Source organism: Equus caballus, chromosome 4, assembly GCF_041296265.1.
Source record: "Equus caballus isolate H_3958 breed thoroughbred chromosome 4, TB-T2T, whole genome shotgun sequence".
Taxonomy (NCBI): Eukaryota; Metazoa; Chordata; class Mammalia; order Perissodactyla; family Equidae; genus Equus; species Equus caballus.
In genome coordinates this window covers 64,771,928-64,792,996 of record NC_091687.1, presented here as the reverse complement: position 1 = coordinate 64,792,996, position 21,069 = coordinate 64,771,928, and the positions used below count along the sequence as shown (strand labels likewise).

At 43.1% G+C, this 21,069-nt stretch overlaps 1 protein-coding gene across 2 annotated transcripts in view; it reads left to right on the top strand.

Annotated features, from left to right (window-relative positions):
- SCRN1 (secernin 1) overlaps window positions 1–21,069 on the top strand; it is a 61,605-nt gene that overhangs the window by 24,378 nt on the left and 16,158 nt on the right. For both annotated transcript variants that reach the window (XM_001499446.6, XM_023639449.2), the window contains 3 exons: window positions 9,156–9,337; window positions 16,287–16,489; window positions 19,463–19,657. In XM_001499446.6, coding sequence (XP_001499496.2) covers window positions 9,156–9,337; window positions 16,287–16,489; window positions 19,463–19,657 — 580 coding nt within the window. The remainder of the gene's footprint in view (window positions 1–9,155; window positions 9,338–16,286; window positions 16,490–19,462; window positions 19,658–21,069) is intronic.

The window sequence follows — 21,069 nt, the reverse complement described above, 5'->3', positions numbered from 1 at the left end:
TGAGTGACATGTGAATGAATGGCCTGTCAGTGGTTCCAGGCCCCAGACACTGTGGAGTGGAGACACAGCATCCCCGCTGTGCCCTGCCCAAATTCCTGACCCATCGAATTCATGAGCATAGTAAATGGTTGTTTACACCACTAAATTTTGGGGTCATTTGTGAGTAGCCATAGTAACTACAGCATCACACAAAAGCCATTTGTAAATATGTCTGCAATAAGTCTTTTTGAAAAATTTGTTTTCTTTTGGGGGGGGATAGGCTAAATAACTCAATATTTTACTCTCATGGTTACAATCATTTTAGGAAATAGACTGGATTCCTTTCACTAGTTGTCTATGATATATTAATACTCAAATACACTGTAGGTTAAATTATATCCCCTTGCATAAATACGTGCAGTCTGAGACATACCAGAATTAATCTCTCAGGCAGCCCTGACCTCTTTTCTGAGTTGCATACCTGTGTTTTGAGCTGCCTCTGCACATTTCCACATCCATATTCTGCAGGCAAAATAACCTCACAGGTCAAAAACCAGATTCATTTTCCCCATCTCATTTGTTCCTTTTGCTCTAATAGCATCATTGCCTGCCATGTAGTTTAATCTAGAAACCAGAGGGAAACACTGACCCTGGTTTTCCCACTCATCCCTGGATGCACAGGGACAGCTGTCACTGAGTCCTGTTGCTTCCTCTTCTGTGTCCCCATCTCCTCCCCACTGCCCCATCTCCCTTCTGCTATAATCTGCTTATTGGTGCGGGAGGCTCTTTCTCCTGAATTCTTCTTTCTGCAGAGTCACCAGAATTTTCTTTTCCCAGAACTCAGCTCTGTCACTCCCTTGTTTAAAAATGTTTGATTGTGTTTATAGGATGTGAGTCTGGACTGATCCGTATGCCATTCACAACTCTTCCCCACTGACACCCTGCTCGTTTTTCCTTTCTTTTCTTTTTTCAAATTAATAGACTTAATTTTTTTTAAAGCAGTTTTAGGTTTACAGAGAAATGAACAGAAAGTACAGAGTTTCCATATAACACCTTACCACCCCAGTGGCCCCCCCCGCCTGCCAGTTTCCCTTATTATTAACATTTTGCATTAGTGTGGAACATTTGTTACAGTTCATGAGCCAATGTTGATACTTCAGTATCAACTAAAGTTCACGGTTTACATTAGGGTTCACTCTTTGTCTTGTATATTCTGTGGGTTGTAGCAAATGTGTCAGGACAAATATCCACAATTCCAGGGTCATACAGCTTAGTTTTACTGCCCTGAAAATCCTCTGTGCTCCACCTATTTACCTATCCCTTCCTCCACCTCCTGGCAACCACTGATCTTTCACTGTCTCCATAGTTTTGCCTTTTCTAGAATGCCATATAGTTGGAATCATACAGTACGTGTCCTTTTCAGACTGCCTTCTTTCACTTAGTAATATGCATTTAAGGTTTGTCTGTGTCTTTTCAGGGCTCAACAGCTCATTGCTTTGAAGCACTGGGTAATATTCCATTATCTGGATGTACCACAGCTCATTTTTCCATTCACCTCTTGAAGGACATCTTGGTTGCATACAACTTTTGGCAATTATGAATTAAGTTGCTGTAAACATTTGTGTATAGGCTTTTTTGTGGATGTAAATTTTCAACTCACTTGGGTAAAGATACCTTTTAATGTAATTTTACATTTTGGGTAGGTAATATACTGATGCGGTTCAAAGATAAAGTAAGATTACAAAGATTTACGGTGAGAACTCTTACTCTCCCCTTGTTCCTGTCTACTCTGATTCCTTTCTTACATAACCCTTTCTATTAATATCTTGCACACCCTTTCAGTGTTTTAAACAAATGCAAATAAATATGAATACTTAGCCTTTTTCCTTTTTTCATGAAAGTAGCACTTTATATACACTATTCTGAAATTTGATTTTTTAAATATATAATTTCAAACTTACAGAAAAGGTCTACAGTTTGCTTTTTTTGTAATAACATTTTCTAAAGAGTTTTCTGTATCTGTACATAGAAAGTATCGTTTTCTCTACAGCTATTCATAGTCCCTTGTGGAGATATTCTGTAATTTGTTTAATCAGTTTTCTATTGGTGGACTCTTGGACTGCTGGCTAATCTAGAAAGTACAGCCGTGAAGAACACTGGGCATAAGTCATTCTGTACGTGTGCAGGTATAGCCATTCGATCCACTTCCAGATACATGATCACTGGGCTATAGGTTAAAGGTTTTGTCATAACTGACCTCCATAAGGGTTATACAATCTTCTGCTTACTTTTCTAGCCTCATTCTTAGTTTCTCTCTCACAGCTTACACTGTAAGCCCCAGCTACACTGAGCTGCTCGCCATTTTTTGAACAAACAACATGCTTACATTTCTCTGTGTTTTTGTTCTTTCTATCCTTTGCTGAGAATGTCCTTCTTCTCTCCTCCTGTCGTCTACTTAGTAGACTCCTATGCATCCTTCAAGGCCCTGGCACTGATATCCCCTCCTTGCTCTAGCCTGCCACTCTTCTATGAACATGTAATACTTTAGGCATGTTCTGCCATTATGCATCAATTGAAATTTACAATCAGCTGAAAGTAGGGGGGTGTGTTCTGGCCTGGGAGGCAGGGTCCTGGTTTCTGGTCCTGCCTTCTCCATTTACTGCATCTTAGGCCTTGAGCCTCTTTGAGACTCAGTTTCCTCATGTGCCAGATGGAGATCGTAACACCTGCTGTGTCTGCCTTATGGGGTTTTTGTGAAGCACATGTGAGCTGACGTGTGAACACACTTTGTAAACTTTAAGGAGAACATTGTGCAGAGAGATATTTTTAAAAAGAATTGAGAGATTCTGTGACTCCAGGTCTCGGTTCTCAAACTCCTGTCTGTACTACATGCTTCTGAATCTGCTTTTCAAACTTCTTCTTACCTCTTTAATTCCCTTACAGCTACACCTGTCTCCATCCTCTGGTCTTGTCCCAAGTATAGAATGACGGTTCTTTTCCATATTTGGGCCTATGAGCCACAATAACTATCAGGTAACTTTCATAAAAGCACTCATTAGCATACAGAAATTATTTTATTTTATTTTATTTTTAGGAAGATTAGCCCTGAGCTAACATCTGCCACCAATCCTCCTCTTTTTGCTGAGGAAGCCTGGCCCTGAGCTAACATCCATACCCATCTTGCTCTACTTTATATGTGGGATGCCTACCAGATCATGGCTTGCCAAGCGGTGCCATGTCCGCACCTGGGATTTGAACCGGCGAACCCGGGCCGCTGAAGTGGAATGTGCACACTTAACTGCTGAGCCACCAGGCCGGCCCCAGAAATTATTCTTTTTAACTGTGAAGAGTGAGAACTTCTCATAAAAATCCTCAGCCATTTCATGACATTCCTCAGCCATTTCATGACATTTTAAACATACATATTCTGTGGTTTCCCTAGAAATCTCATACTCGAGTGTTGAGGTCCCAGGAACTCATTTTCTGAGAATAACCGTGTGCAAAAAGTCATCCTGATTACTCATCCACCCACCCACCCACGCTTATAGCTCGTCCATCTTTCCAGGCAGTCTTTCTTTCCAATGTGTCCACTTACTCACCCTTCATCCCTCCCTCAGTCTGTCCATCAATCTGCCTGTCCATCTATCATCTACTATATGTCAGTTCGCTTTGCTTGAGACTGGAAGAATAAGAAATAGGGCCCTCCAGCAGAGTCCCTTAGTTTCTCAAATTATGCTGCACGTTTTTGTTCTGCACAGTTGGCAGATTGGAACATTTTATTTCATATTTGTTAGTCTTTCTCTTGTAGATTCTGCGTTTTTAACAACTCTTTTGGTTGCAGAGTGGGATGGATAAATATGTATTCATTTGTGAGAGCCCCTCTGTCCTCTCTGAGGACACCGTACCGCTGTGCATCACAGAGCCCATCTCAGCTTTACCTCAAGCCCTACTCTTCCCTGTGGGTGGGGGTGTTGAGGAAGCGGATGAACAGTTTCCTGGATTATGATGTTCTGTGTGTGCATGCGTGCATATGTGTGTGCGTGCGTGTCTATGTGTGACCGTGGATGGGTATAGGTCTATTCTTATAGGGTTGAAACTTCTATTTGAGAAAATGGATCCAATGTTAGAATCCTCCTCTAGAAGAACAACGGATTTCAACTAAAGTTTACGTTATTTACACTTGGTGCCCAAGAAAATACCACTATTCGTGGAGACAGAATTCTTGATAGCCAAGTCAGGTTTGACACATAGTATTTTCTGAAAGAGTCCATTATTACTGTATAATAAATCTCATCTCCACTTTCCCCTCCGTAAGGTTTGAAGTCTTCATGGTTTCCTTTTTTTGAAAGTTAGTTTTAATTTACTTCTATTTTCCACTATATGAAGTTCTGTATGGGGTCAGCATCCTTTGTGAGGTGGGTTTTGGTAGATTATTTCCCTTTTCTTCACCAATGGAAATATTTGCAAGAAGAATAGAAAATTACCAATTAATGATAGCTGGTAGCATTGTTAGTAAAATTGTGGTGTGTAGGGCACGTGTGGGTATGGCAGAGGGGGAGTGGTCTGAATTTTAATTCTGAAGATTATCTCTTACCATCGGAAAACACAAGTCATTCTGGAACCAAGAGAGCTGAGCAAAGCTCCATGGCCACTGTGTGTCATTCTTCCTGTCTGTTTTTCTGTTTTCTTCTCTTCAGCCCCAGGAGCAGGAGTCCTCCACCTTGGGTGGAGTCAGAAGGATTTCCCTCGCTCTGTGGGAAAGTGGCTTAGCGGGGACTTCCCTCCATGCTGTCTCCTTTCCTGAGCCTATTTCTGACCTCAACCCTTTGCACTGCCCATCCTCAAGGATCTTAAGAAAAAGCAGCCTTCTAAAATATGGCTGACATCTTCTTATGCCTTTATTTAGACCCCTGTGAGCCTTAAGGGCACGTTTTCAAAAACCCAGACAAGTAGCAGGCAAGACACTGGGATAAAAACAAACAAAAAAACCGCAGTGATAACTAGCGATGCTGCTTTAGAGTTGGAAATTTTCTAAAACTAAACATATTTCTCTAAAGCATCCTATTTTCCCTCCCTTTTTCTCCCACCCTCAGAAGCCTGCCTGACTCATCAACTCATTTCACAGTGGTTTTCGCTGGTGGTGCCAGGGTTGTGTTCGCCATCTGAGTACAGTAGGAAAGGCACAATGGTTGCGTTTCATGAATTGAAACGTCTATTGTGTGAGTGTCTCTATTCCCCCTTTCACTGGGTGATATCCAGAAATAGTGTGTACTGGAATGTGCAAGGGGTAGGCGAGAGCATGAAGCTGATTTTGCTCTTTCATTTTTGACGCGATCACGCAAAGTAATCAAAGGCTTGCTCTGCAGGAGAATTGTCTTTTGTGTTTGTCTCTAGGGCCTTGTCAAGGTTCCTCTCTCCATCTTCCAACCTGGCCTCTGTCCCCAGGAGCTACCTGAGAGAGGAGCAAGCTCAGCTTGTCAATACCTGTAAAACCTCCAGGGTTAGCACAAGGCGGTGCCAACATTTAGAAGTGGCCCCGCCATGCTCCTCACCCTGGGCATTCTTAAATTGTTATGTGTCCTTGGCACCCAGAAGTCACACTAGCTGACAGATTTGTTTTATTCAAGGCTTAGTGGGAGTAGCTGTGGGGGCAGCAAGACAATTTGCTCATCTCTTTCTGCAGCCCACTTTAACAGCTTAATAACCAGAGCTGAAGCCAGAATCATCCGTGCAAAGATTGATCTTTTAAGTGATGAACATTTTTTTTCTCCTTTTTCTTTTCTAATGGAAATTTGGCTAGGAATTTTGACTTGGGGAACTGAATAGTTTTTGCCATGCCGAAAGAAGATTTCCGGTGCTTTTCGGATTGTTTTTCTTTTTGAAACCTTCTCTGCTTCCTCAAATCCCACTTATTCTCTGCCACGTTAATAATGTGGCAGTTGTGTGAAGGTTGGTGAATTTTATTTAAAAAAATGACTGCCTGTGGAGTTCATGTTCCAGATAGCTGACTTTACGTGATTTAGCTAATTACATCATGTACAAATGATCCTTATTTGGGACATTTGCTCTGTGTAATTTAGATCCTTAAATAACCAGTCCATCTTCCCCACTCCCCCCAGACCTGCCTGTGATGAGTCAGATTTCAAACACAATGGAGCATGTGTGAATTGTAGCCACAGAAAGACCCTTGTTAGGCCCAGGCTTCTGGGGTCCATGGCAAAGATGCCGTAAGGAGCATGTGTTACAGGTCACTAGGGCTTGGGTGCACAGCCTCCCATATCACCACTCTCCCCACTTAGCACGTGATGGGGATCTGGTGCCTCAGAGCCTGGTGCTTAGGAGCGGCTGATTTGGCCCATCTGCCTCCTTGGGGATCTCCTTCCTTCCTCCTCATTCTGAATTTGGCCTGAAAAGTGTCAAGTTGGCTGCATATATTTTGAACTCCCACAAAGACCATATGGTCTTTTGGATTCAACTTTCAACGTTTTCTTCAGTCAGTCCTTACCAAGCTCTAGCAGTTGTGTGACTCAGTGCCATCCCAGTAGCTCTTCGAAGTAGCACAGTCGGGGACCTCCCTGGACCGTGAATATACCTTCGACATCCCCATCTCTCTCTGTTCTCGGGCTTTCACCTCTGTTGGGAATACTTTGATGTCTGCCCCATTTTTCAAGATCAACTCAAATGTCACCCACTTAAGCCGTAGAGCCTCTGGCCACTTGAGGATGTTCCCTCTTTCCCTCTGAACCTCTGTGATGCTCCCTCTGACCTTTGTTGTTCATTCATTCATTCATTCATTCAGTCAGTCATTCCAAAGAAAGGTTTATTGATGCCTAGTGTGTACCAGACTTGGGATATATCAGTGAACTAAACAACAAAAATATCTCCTTGCCTTCACGGAGCTTACATTCTAGTTGGGGAGAGAGCAGTACGTGCAGTACATAAGTCAACTATAAAATATTTTGGAAGAGGATAAATGGAATGCAATGGGAAAAAGAAAAACCAGAGCAGGATGGGGTTGAGCAGAGGTACGAGGTGGGAGGAATGGGCAAGATGCAGTGCGTCTTAAGTAGACAGGCCTCAGTGACGCTAAGTTGGCCATGTGGTCCTAGTAATTTGTGTGTGTGCCTTATCCTTCCTTCCCAACAAAAAGGACAGGGATTAGGCATCCTCACTGATTTATCTGCCAGCAGCACTTAGCATAAGATGCCTTTTTCCGGTTGATACTCTATAAATAATTGGTGAAATGGAAATGAGTGTGTACAAATGAATTTGAGGACTAATAAACCCATTTCCTATTTTCACTTTTTTCCTCCCTTAAAAAAACCCAACTTTATGATAAATCTATGCTTAAGAATCTGAGATTCCTTCCCTATTTCCTCATTCTTTTCAAGACAGAAATTGTCACTGGAGCTCATTGGGTACACAGGTTTTGGAAAGTGTTGGTCGATGCCTGGACTACTTTTTACATGAAAGAGTGCGATTTTAAGATATAAACTTCAATTACTTTTAGAAGAGCGCAGAGGACCATAGTTTAATTGTTCACTGCTTTGGCTGGGTTTTTGCTCTAAAATAATCATTTTTTAAAGTAAGTAACTTTTAGGAACTGAATAGGGAAAACTTTTCAAGAGTATATTTTATTATCAATTTGCCGTGAAAAACTCGAGTCTCTTGACAACCTTTGGATTTAATTAGCTTTCACTTTACAAATATTTATCAAGTGAAATAACATTATCCCCGTGCAAAGCAATACCTAACATGGATTGTGAAGATACGGATGTCAGCTGACCAGTGAGTGCATGCTACATGCATTTTAGCTCTTACCTGAGGGTTAGAGATTATGGGAAATCGATGTGGAATAACTTTCCGGATTGCATTCAGTCAATATAACTGGGTCTTGAATCAAAAAAAAGATCTAAGACTGCAGTTGATTCAGTGCTTTCAGCTGGCCAATTTAAAATGTAAATGGCTGCTGCAGCTCATAAAATTCTCCCTTGAGAGCTAAAGAGCTCTGTGTAATTTAGAGCCCTAATTCCATACCGCATGTACCACACAAAGAGTGTGCTGTAGGCTGATGGAATGTCAGTCGGGAGGCCCCTTATGGATAAGCTAGATGAGTGGTTTTCCAGCGACTCCAGTGGAGCCCTCCCATGGGCCCGGTGTGGGGAGGGAAAAGGAAGAACCAGCAGGGAGGGCTGAGTTACCTAACCCTGGCCCCATGCCTATTCTTCCATTTGCTTCAACACACTTTGACCAGTTTTATTGTCTTCGTGCTTCTATGAAAGAGTTCGTATAAAGGAAGGGTTCTGAGGCTGAACATACTTTGAAAGAAATAGTTTGCTCCTGATTAGCTCACCCATTTTCCAGGTAAAGCCCCAGCAGCCTAGAGAAGGTAGGACATACAATGGCAAGTGGTGTGGTCAGTACACTGGTTCTGACAGCAGTTAGGACTCTGGGACCGATTCTATATGTGTCCACCTCGTGGACTTAGTGTGAGAATCAGATGGGACAGGCAGGGAAGCACAATGTATAAGAGAGTTTGCATTTATTGCGTTAGTTAAATGTCAAGTATCATTATCATTTTCTCTTTTCTACCACTAGAGCAATCAGGTAGGTTGTCCAACTGTGTTCCAGGGAGCCCCAGGGATCATTGCAGGAGGCTTAGTGACCTCCCTTCTTCAGACAAAGCATCTTCCCTTTTATCTGCTTTCTATGTTAAGCTTCTAGGTAAAGTTTCTTTTATAGATAGGGCTCTATAACTTTAAAAAAGTTTGAAAACCACTGATCTAAGAGGGTTCTTGCAAATGAGAATAAATAGCCATGTTTGTTTGACACGTTGGTAGCCATCCATGCCTATTGAAATGACTGGACACGGAATATTCAGGGCAGAGATTGGCTGAATACCCGGTTCAAGATGACCACCATAGATGTAAGCAGTAAGGACAGATTGGCTTGAACCAGAGAGACTGAAAACTGAGTGAGGGTCAGGCTGAAACTCACTGTGGAGGCCTTTGAGCTGCATTGAGACTTGGGGTGTCTTTTAAGTCTGGGTGTTCCCAAGGCCTTTTGTTTTTTGGTTCTATTTCTAAGCGATATATGGGTTCAATGTAAGTACAAAGTTGAAAACTAAGTGGTACCTGACACATGATGACCCTTTCTTTCCTGTCCTTATTTTTTAGTGCACTTACATTTCAATTGACCAAGTTCCCAGGACCCATGCCATTGTGATAAGCAGACCTGCTTGGCTTTGGGGGGCAGAAATGGGAGCCAATGAGCATGGAGTGTGCATAGCCAACGAAGCCGTCAATGCCAGAGAACCGGCCGCTGAGACGGAAGCCTTACTGGGGATGGATCTGGTCAGGTACTGCACGTGATTCTTTGGAACAACTGGCCAGAACAGATGTGGGGCGGGGACAGGATTTATCTCCCTCAAAACCTCATATTTGGTAACACAATCCTCCCAAAGAAGACATATCTCTTTTATATAAACTTTGAGGTGATGGAAAAAGAATAGATTATAATGGAGTATTATTTAGCAATTAAAAAAATAGTCATGTACTGATACATGCTACAACGTGATGAATCTTGAAAACATTGTACTGAGTGAAAGAATCTAGACACAAAAGGCCACACATGGTATGATTACATTTATGTGAAATATCCAGAATAGGCAAATCCATAGAGACAAAAAGTAGTTTAGTGGTTGCCTGGGGTTGGGGTCAGGGACTGAGGAATGATTCCTAATGGATTCAGGGCTTCTTTTTGGGGTGTTGAAAATGTTCTAAACTTAGATTGTGGCAATAGTTGCACAACTTTGTGAATATACTGAAGAGTACCAAGTTTGGTACTTAAATGGGTGAATTTTATGGTTTTTGAAATATATCTAATAGTATATAAAAGAAAAAGAATATATAAAAAATAGATGAAATATGCAGGAAAAAAGAACGGAGGTCACTTCCTCCTTTCCCCTCCATGTCTCAGTCATCTTTTCTTCTTTTCCCTCCTCTTCTGGCCACCATGTAACAGAAGGGAGCGGACATGTAAGCTCGATGGCATGGGGATCTGTGTCTGCTTGTTCACTGCTGTGTCACAGGCACCAGGAACTGTGTGCCTGGCATACAATGGATGATCAGTGACTGAGTTTCGAACGAATGACTGAGGTAGAGGGTGGGCTGGAACGAAACAACATTCTGAAATGGCTATTTTCTCTGAAATAGGGAAATGCAATAGACACGTGACATAGTTGAAAGCAGATTAGGCTGGGAGCCGAGGCCTTGGTTTTCAGTGTGGATACCTCAAGTTGCGTCCCCTCTCCAGGCCACAGTTCCCTTGTTTGTCCAATGTGAGGCCTAGATGGGATGACCGCCAAAGAAACTTCCACAGCTAATATCCTGCAAAAAGGAATGGAGGTTTTGACATTTTCCAGGTTTTGTGGGGAGAAATTGCACGTCGACACAGAGACCTCTGTGGCCATAACTTCTGCCAACTGATGGATAGGTCAGTTAGCGATACTCTTTTGGCAGCATATGTCTCTATGCCTTCCTCACTATTCACGGTTCTTATAAACTCAGAATGATCAAGTTCCCTGACCTGGAGAAGAGGAGGAAAAGCCTCCTATTTACAACCAGTTTTCTCTTGATTAACAGAATGAAAGGGATAGAGTAACAGCAAGTTTTGAACTTGTGTTTTGACAGCTGTCCCAGTATTTTTACCTTTGTGCTTAACAGAAATTGTGAAAATGAAAAGTTAGCCATGAAATCTATGCCCCTTTTATGCCTCATTGATGCCTTTGCATTTTGAGTTATCATTTTATTTGTGGTATAGGATTTATAGAACTGGCAAAGATCACCATTTTAACAGTTGATTTCTAGGAGATGACAGAAGAGAATATTTTTTTCTTTCTTCAAAGCTTCTGAAGTATCTTTTCAAGATTATCAACCTATGAAGCAACGGGGGTTTACTGACTCTCTGCTTTGTGCCAGACTCTGGGCGCATGAAAAAGCTCAAAAGCTTCAAAGACATTTTAGTCTGGTTACAGGGAGAAGACAGAAAATTGAGCAATGCAAGATTTTAAGACCAATTTAAGATGACGGTAGGAGAGATGTGTCTCAAGGCACTCTGAGATTTATAGCCACTTGAATGGCACAGAATTCCAGAGTATAGCCCTCAGCAGACACTGCTGGATGTTCAGAGGTTATGAAGGACCGTACGCATTTGGGAATGCTTCGAGAAGGAGGTGCATCTACAAGGCTGAGGGATGTAGACAGAGAAGATATCCTTAGCACATAATCAGGGTTGTGATAGTCACCAAGGTCTGGGAAAGTTGTAAATGTCAGGAGTAGATGACAGGGTGAGTTTAACCTTAGCCGTTTAATTTTAACTTCTCCTCTGGCTAGCCATGTCCATCTATTGCAATAAAAAAGGATGTGAAGAGGATCATGCTGCAGGTGTCTGCACCTTGAGCTGCTCTTTATGAGTGCAGGCTGAGAGCTTTACACAGGGTATGAGCCATGCAGCCAAGCACAGTCGGATACTCAGGGGCCATTTCATACCAGCCGAATCCTAAAAGTGACCCATGAGCCAGAAAGCCTCCTACATCAATTTCTAAGAAGCTCTCAGGTGATGTTGGTGCCATGGATCCACAAAGCACCATTTGAGTGGCAAGATTCTACAGCAGCGGCTCTCAAAGTGTGGTCGGTGAAGCAGCAGCCCTGGCATCACCTGGGAACTTGTTAGAAATGTATATTCTGGGTCCCCACCCCAGAACTGCTGAATCAGAAACTCTAGGGGTGGGGCCAGCAATCTGTAGTTAACACACCTTCCAGGTGATTCTGATGCTCATCAAAGGCTGAGAATCTCTGCTCTAGAGGAAACCTTCAATTGGTTGGTTGTGTTCTCTGAATTTGAGCTCAGTATTTCCCTAGGTATTGCTGTACGAGGACCACTACTTCCTCTGCTTTGCTTGTACTCTGGACAGCTCGCGGGAGAGTGGGCTATTTGCATTTTACAGTCTATTTCGGGTACCTGCTAGACCTGTGGTTGATTATTCAGTGAATACAGCAGATGCCCCATGTGGATTCTGATCCTTTGTGCTTTCCAGCAGCATGTCAAATCCAACCTCAGTTCAAAGAGACGTAAATGAATGTCAATAACAGTTTAATAGGCACTGTTTTAGGATAAAAGTATAATTTGTGTTTCTTAGAGGCTTGCTGTGGGAATGCAAGCATTAGGCAATACTGTTTTTTTAATAATTCATTTTCAGTGATGCTTATGCTAAAAGCCAAGCTTTGTCTGTTATGTGACCCACTGATCTCTGTGAGAATCTCACAACTAGTCTCTTTCTCCCCCAGAAGAGGCATATAAACACATTTTTGCATATTTCTTGAAGTTGGTTCCAAGTAACAAGTAGCTGACTGGGGCTAGCATAAAAAATGTGCATTTGTTTTTTTGGAGGTCAGGGTTCTCTTACAATCCAAGGTCTGTCTCTCATGATAATGCGTCTGGGCCTCAACATGGATGAGAACTAGAAAGCTTTAGAACTCATTTGTCAGTGGTATGCCGTAAATGTCTAATAGCCAGATTGGGGGTGGGGACAAACCTGATTTGTAGCCTCTTCCAATTTCCATGGTGTAAATACTCCCGCAGTGACTGATTTCAAGCTACCAGTTTTTTAACAACTGGCTCGAAATTCCTAAAATATAACCATCTGCTCCGGGTTGGCACCAGCCGCCTCCAGCGCCTCACTGCCTTCTTTCAGTTTCATGCATCTTCTTCCCTTTGCATAACTGCTTTATTCTTTTTTTTCCCTGCAGACTGACTTTTGCTGCTTCCACTTGGGTTTAACTCTGACACTAAAGCCCAATCGGTCCCAATATTTCAGAACATCTTATAATTCTGGACACTTACCATCAGACCCTCAGCATGTAAATAAACACTAAAGTCCTTGAAGAGGCCAGTGTGCACATTTAGAAAGGTCTGAGGGTTGTCTTTAGGTTGTTGGTGAATGTGAGGACTCACAGGGGACTTGAAAGGGGGCCAGTCAATGTCTGCGGGAGGAAACCCTGTGTCGTTAGAGGTACCATTCCCTGAACGCTATTGTATGATGTGCTTTGCATGTAGTATTTCTTTTACCTCACAACAACGCAGTGAAGTAGGTCCATTCACTTCCATTTGTGGGACGAGGAAGATGGAACTTAAGAGGTGAAGGGACTTGCCCAAGGCTTCAGAGCTGGAAGGTGGCAGAGCCTGCTGACGTCAGGCAGGCTACTCCCCTCTGTACTCAATCACGTGTTACTTCTACTCTGCATGAGACAGGAAGCTCTGGACACCAAGAGATGGACATTAGTCAAAAGGTTTCTCACACCCTTCCTCCAAGTCAAGCAGCCATTAACGTCCACTTATTTCCTTCTTGCTTCTAGCCCTCTGGCTGAAGACTGAGAATCTTCTGATGCCTAAAAGGTCATGAAGCCAGAAGGGCCTTGCGGACTCCTTGACTGTGGGATGGGGGAAGATTACTTGCATCTGCGTCCCTGCAAGAACACCAGGTCCAGCTCTAGGAAGGGAAGGGGAGTGACTATTTTCATTCCTTTCCCAGGACAGTGATTATATATCCATGGTAAATCTAGTCATAACTTAGTTTTACCTTAATTGTGTACAAAGGGACAGGGGTTTCCATACTCTGTGGAGGCATAGATATCAAAAAAGACGAGCAGGCAGAGTTCCTAAACACAGGGGCTTTAAGCAGGGGAAATGCAGGTGTTACTCATCTTCCTTAGTGAGACACGTGGCCTTTCAGGGATGGGCACAATGAGCTTGACATACCTGTGAAAAAGTCATGGGGCCCAAATAGGGATTTTCCCAAAGATTTCCCATAAAACAAGGGTTTGGATTTGGGAGAATCTGACTCCAAGACCCAGAAAAACCCGGACCAAGCACACACACTGGAAGGCTTTGAATTGCACTAAAGATAGATGTCAGAGCAAGACTCTATTCTTGGCCCAGTGACTTTCATCCCTTTTCCTGCCCTGGTCACGCCCCTAATGAGATGTAGTAGCCAAAGTGAAAGTAGGCATAGGGGCCAGAAAGGCACTGTTCTCATTTTGAGTCACGTGAATCTACCCCATCTAGGAGGTAAGACCATTGGGAAAGCGTTAAAATAGGCCTCTTGATGTGCAACTAGTGGCCCTGGATCACCATAGCCCTGAGGCATGTGCGCCCCTCAGTCTCAGGTGGAGAGTGTGTAATCGCGCTCTCAGGCATGGCCCTGGTACTGGAGCGTGTGTCCTGTCCTCATTCCATGGCAGGGGGGCCAGGTGGAAATGGTCAAGTGGACAAAGGAGTATCTTTTTCCCATGGTCCTGGCATGAGGACAGGAAGGTGAAAGCCAAATCATGTTTGTGGATGAGTGCTGAGGTCCTGCTGCAGACACCATGCACAGGAGGCATCAAAATCAGTGTGGGAAGGCAGGTGCAAGGATTAGGAGTCTCAATGTGGAATGCAAGCAGGCAGAACATCAGGAGAGTGAGTTTGAAACTGCAAAAAGGAAGTCACGTCTCCCAGAGGTGGGGCTGTTGCCCCTGGTTAGGTATTCACATGCTCCTAGCACAGGTTTGCATGGGCAAGTTGGGGACCTATGGGAAGGAGAAAGGGGCCCTCCTGGGTCCACAGCTCCAGGAGACCTATGAGAGGTGCTTATAGCATGCTTGTTTGCTCTGGATCCTTAAGATAAGGTCAGTGCTTGCTTCTGCTACTCCTCTTTGGAGAAGATGGCGCTGACCAACAGAAAAGTCTACTTACTTCAATCTTCTAATGAGTTTATTCTTTTATCACTCTCTTAAGCTCTTAGGGTTCAGCTTTGCAAATCATTGCCTTGTTACCAAGTCTTCCTAAATAAGCTTAAATTGAGAAATACCAAATGAATTGATATACAATTATCTGACTATGAAAATAAGCCTATTATGAGAATAAGTCCATAGCATGTAGCTGTATTAGCTTTTCTTCTCCCTGGCAGCACAGTGAAATTCTTCCCTTCAGGAAGAATCAAGCTGGGTGAATTTTAATAACGATTGCTTCTCAAATTGAAAATTCACCAAGAACTAATCTATGCTACCATCTTAGCAGCCTCCATTGCCTCTGTTCTAAGACTTTTGTGTTTCTGCCAGCAGAATTATAATTTGAATGAAGAGATGAATCAATGGACATTTACTGAGTTCATATCATGTGCCATCCTCTTTCAAATCAGCCCGAGAGGGAAATAGTACTGTTTTTACTTTACAGATGAGAAAAATCAAAGTTTGGAAAAGTTACATTGCTTAAGATCATACTGCCTTGGGCAGTAGAACCAGAACGAGAAGCTAGGTCCCTTTATCTCTGAGTCATTTGTTTTCTGCCACGGTCTGCTACCTCTCAAAACCTACTGATAACTTACCTGATCCTGGGTACTGGTGCTAAGTAGTGTTCATGTTTATTATCTCATGAAACCCAACTTCATAGCAACCCAATGATGTAGGTACTTATTTTATATGCATAAAACTAAAGTTCAAATATCTTATGTAACTTGCCCAATGTCACACAGAGGGCAGCATCAGTGCCCTCTTTAAGGGGTCTATTAATTGGAAGGGCCCAGAGGAGTTAGCTGTTTCACTTCAAAAGAAATGTGTACTTTTTGATAACTGAGCTGTAAGCCACATCAGTAGAGGTAGGCTGATAGGTAGGAGGAGAAATATGTAGAAAAATAATTGATCATGTCCTAACCAGCCACCCATTCCTAATGAGGTCTCTGAGTAAGTTATAATGCATCAAGGACAATGGCTGGCTATGGAACGCTTTCATCACTAACCGAAATACCTGGTGTAGGATGATAGAGATCAAGGCTGGACTGGGCAGAGATTTCCTTTTGCCCAGAGGCAGGAGGCTAGAGGCGACAGGGAGAACAAGTCACAGAAAGGGGGTCTTGCTAAAGGCTAGAGCTGAGCTGATCAGCTCCATGGGAGACAGAGTTAGAAAAGAGAAAGAGAGGTGGTTGGGCTTCCTTTCAAGAGGAAAAGCTGCGGGGCTCCTGACTTTTCTGTCTGTGTGGGAGGAGACATTCAAAGACAGAAAACGCCCCATGATTTTGAACTGAATGTGTGTGAGAGTTGTATTCTGAGTTAATGTGCTGTTAATCGCATTTGCGTATTGGCCCGAATATTTAACATATTTACCCATGTTGACTTGCTTCGTAACTCAGCCGTGTCCCACTCTTTGTTTACTAAGGTGACAACAACCTAGTACGAAATGACTGAGGTATACTTCTGGTTTCCTTACTTCAGGCTTGGTTTAGAAAGAGGGACAACAGCTAAAGAAGCCTTAGATGTCATCGTCGCCTTGTTGGAAGAACATGGACAAGGTGGGAATTATTATGAAGATGCAGACGCCTGCCACAGCTTCCAAAGTGCATATCTGATTGTGGATCGTGAGGAGGCCTGGGTGCTTGAGACCATAGGAAAGTACTGGGCTGCTGAGAAGATCACAGGTGAGTGGGTGTGGATGGAGACGTGCTTTGAGGACACAAACGGCTGAGATGGAGGTTGCCTGGACTTACAACGTACACCCAGAGCAATCATGCTGCTGTGGTGGACCCTTTCTGTGCTGGACCTTCAGGCTTTGGCATGCCTCTCGCTTTTGGGCTTCTGCTTCAGGAATCTGGAGTCTCCTGAACCTGGAGTGAAGGGATGTCAACACTTGGGAAGCATGCTCCTAACACTTCATATTTTCCATTTCCTTTCTGAACAGGACCCAATTCAGACTCCTAGAAATTCCATGATCCCAATTGTTACTCTATTAATTGGCCAAGAGAATGATGGTTTACCCATTCCATTCGTAACAGTCAGTGAATTACTATAACAGGGAGCTGCCCCTGGTCACACCAGCCCTGTAGCTCTTTGTACTTGGACCATTCCTTTAAAAGAGGAATTTGGATCTCTGTGAGGACTGTTGAACTGTTGAATGCCTCTGGGCCAGGAAGCCCATGTCTCCGTGAGACAATGTTCCTAGAGGAGCAGAGGACTAGAGAATCCACCCAGAAGGCTTCAGTGCCCAATAAATTGCTACTCGGTGCTCCCTGTAGCATCTTGTTCTGAGATAGTTTTGGGGAAGGAAGTGTTAGGGCTGGGAGTGGCTGTCTTGTATCACTGCCTCAGCACCCTCATAGTCTGGAAGGATGGGATCCCAGAATGGGTTAAAGGACTAAGGAGTTCTAAGAGAGAAGTGGCTGGTGAAGCCCTTAGGACTAGAAGACAAATACATGGCATGTGCACTGCCACTCTCTTCTCCTGTGCCCGTGGCAGATGTGGCTAGTAGATCACAACACTCTTCTCTTGTTGAACCTATACTTGGCCTATGTCATTTTCTCAACTGAATTTATCAGGAAATCTCTTCCAGTTCCTCAGAAATGATGTTAGGGATGAAACCTGTTTGCCACCTTAGCCTTTAGGGTGACTGGCACCAAATCTGACCTGAATTAGAAGTAGAAGATCGACTGCGGTAGTTGGAAATCAAGCCCGTTGTTTTCTGTGGCCTAAGTCAGTCCATGATGAAGGTTCCTGTGGATGATGGGCACATTGTATCCTATACATGGCCGCCCCACTGAGGCTGTGGAATCTAGCCATGGTTTCTTGACGAAGCTGTGCAAAGGCTGTGTCTGCCTGGAGGAGGGTACGGCTTCTTCTCATTCTCACATGGGTGCAGGATGGGCTGGTGGTGCCCTCGAAGCAATCTCAGAGAGTCTCTCCTCCCACACGTGCCCAGTGGATACCCACTTGTGCCTGCCTCCTGCTCCTGCAGTAGTTACAGAACTGCTGCAGCCAGCGTGGCCCACCGGGTCTCCAAGCCTCCTGCCATGCAGGAGCTTAAAACTCCTTCATTAAAAAACTCTTCCGAGATGAAGTCTTACTAGTGAATGGTTCCATCAAGAGGGCTAGTGGCCCATGCTGAAAAGCAGTCATGTTGCTTTTAAGTGGCACTTAAAACTTTTTGATCTATAACTGCATTTCAGAAGTGTAGCTCCCCTTCAAAATATAGCTTAAAAAAATCCACCTCCTTAAAATGAATGTTGTCTTTCTTTAAATATTTTTTTTAAAAAAAAACTAAACAGCCATTCCTTGGACTCACTGATTTCCTGTCCTCTGACCCCAGCAGCAGTGTGACTGCAGGAGGAGTTAATGAACTCTGGCCCCTGAATGCTGAAATTCTTCAAAGCAAATGTCTGTTAGAAGTCAGCCCTCTAGGAAAATAACATCTGTGGAGTTGTTCACAAGATTTAAAAAAATAACTTAAGTATGAAGAATGTCAAAATCACTTATTTAGGCTAGAGGTACTTTTTATTTTAAATTTTTAGAAATAACTTTACTCTTATGGTGTCCTCTGAAAAGATGAAAGGATAGATGGCCATCAGCCAGGAACGCTTATTTTGGGAGTGTAAATCAGTGAAGCGGAACGTACTGGAAGCACTCAGTCCAGCACTGATCCTGCCTCTAGGAACCGGTTTTCAGGCAGTAATGGCTTTATTGCAGTGTGTAGTCTGGGCTCTATCTCTCTCATTCATTTTCTGAGAATTTAGGAGATTGATGTGCTCCCCAGAACAGCAACTGTGAATGGGCCTTTTGAGCCACACTAGTAACTTCTTAGTGTCCTGGACAGCATCTCGGAGCTCGAAGGCCAAGTCATCCTCTGTGTATGTGCCACCCAGGCTTCAGAGAAGCCACAGCAGGGCTGCCAGTGGATAGGAGAATTTCTGGCCTAACCTTCATTCAGCAAGGTGGAACGTACCCAGAAGGCGGGCATTTCTGATTCTAGATTTATTTAGCTATACTTATATTTTTATGAGAAAAAAAATTCCCATAGATTTTTCTCATAGGCACACATGACACACATATTTTCCCGGGTACATTCCATTATTTTAAAGCAATTCATTATCAGTGCCACTATGATTTTCTAAATGTTGGAACCTGAAAAAAAGGTTGAAGGAAGAAGTATCATATTTGTAGTTTTTAAAAGACTGTATAGTATTTGGGCAGAGGGTCGTGGTGTGAAGCGTTCCTTCAGGTGGAGCCAGACTAAATGGGAAGGAGGAATCTATAGTTGCGACATTCACAAGTCTTGTTGGTAGTGCTGTGCCTCCTTCAAAGAACCTTTCGCTTTTCTTGTAAGCAGTAAATGCTTGGGATTTATTTAGCCAGAATGAAGAGCCTCACGTGTTTCCTTTTGATTGTGAATTTAGATCAAGTGACTGTTTCTCATTTACAATGTGGTAATGCCTGGCTAGGACTGGTTCCAGATTCTGGGAGATCTCCTCAAAAGAGGAGCAAGGATCATCTGTTCCTCTCTTCAAAAATTGAATCGATTCCTCCCTGCAGTTAAAGTCAAGTTGCGGGGCAGAGATTCTTTGTAAATTTCTATTTCTTAAGTCTTTATATTGCCAACTAACTGGGCTTTGCACTCTGTACAGAGGGAGTCAAGTGCATTTGCAACCAGCTGTCACTTACCACTAAGATTGACGCCGAGCATCCTGAACTGAGGAGTTACGCTCAGAGTCAAGGCTGGTGGACAGGAGACGATGAGTTCAATTTTTCGGAAGTTTTTTCTCCAGCTGATGAACATCTAGACTGCTGTGCAGGCAAAGACAGCTTAGAAAAGCAAGAAGGTGAGTGAGTGCATCCCTTACAACTCTCCCTCTCATGCCTTTGGTGTTGTAGCTATTTTGGTGAACTTGTCTGAACGTCAGAGAGTGAGCAAAGAGGCGAGCAGACCTCGTATATAGAGACCCACTTGTGCTAACGTCCCCAGTGTGCAGGCAAGATGACGACTTGCATTTATTTTACATGATGCTTCCTCAGCTGTGGAACTTTCCTGCTCCTGTGTCTCCTGTAAACACCGATGTCCTCGTGCTTGTCTTTGTGATACTTACTGCAACCTTCCTTATGCCCCGGCCTTTGTATGTGTGACTTACCTTCTCCCTGTATGTCCTCTCCCGTTAGCCTACTGGCCCTTGAGGGAGGGGTGTTTCTTTTACTCATCTTAGGATCCCCTTGTGATGCCTTTTATAATCCTCTGTTCCATGAATATTCATTAAGTTAATGGTTGACTTGAATTCTCTTCATGAGCCCTCTGCCTTCCATCCAATTATTGACTTAACCAGAATCCATATTTAGGTAAATATGGTGACTGGATGGCTTGCTCCTTTTGTGCTTGAGTGGAAACCCTTCCAAATAAACCGCAACGGCCATATTTTATATTTGCTAGTGATGTGCGTGTTTTGTAAGTCAAACCTTTGATCACTTAGAACAGGGGTCAGCAAACTATGGCCTGTCAGTGGCTGCCTGTTTTGTAAATAAAACTTTATTGGAACACAGCCACATGCATTTATGTGCATATTGTTATGGCTGCTTCCATGCCACAGTGGCAGAGTGAGCAGTTGTAACAGGTATGACAGTGGTCATATGGCCCATAGCCTAAAATATTTACTGTCTGGTTCTTTAAGAAAAAGTTTGCCGACCCTTAATCTAGAAGAACATTTATGACTTTTGCTGTAGAACTTAATTAATATATTCTTGGCTAGAAGGTAAGAAAGGATACATTTAAAAATGGGAACTCTAAAAAAACTTGAAAAGTTTTTAATTAAAAAAAAACTGGCTTGAAGAAAGTGTACAATAGCACGTATGAAGCAGCCCTGCCAAGACATCAAACCTAAATCTGATGAGGCCTCCAGCTCTGGCTACTAGTTCTTGGGAAATACAAAGGTTAGGGAACAGATTAAAATAAACACCATGGGGATGCCACCTTCAAAGTCCAGACTGTGGGAAACTGGGGGAGAAATGGCCCAACAAATAAAACGCAAGAAGGAAAAATGAGAGGCAGCGATTCAAAGAGATTCAAAAGACATTATCAGCCTATTGGATCCTGATTCAAATCAATAAACTCATTTATGAGACAACGAGAAAATGTGAACACTGGATAGTTCAAGGAATCAAGGGCTTATTATTAATATTTTTAGATGTGACACGTTGTAAATAGAGATTTACAAAGAGGATGTGAGTTGTGCTAGTGAACCTTAAG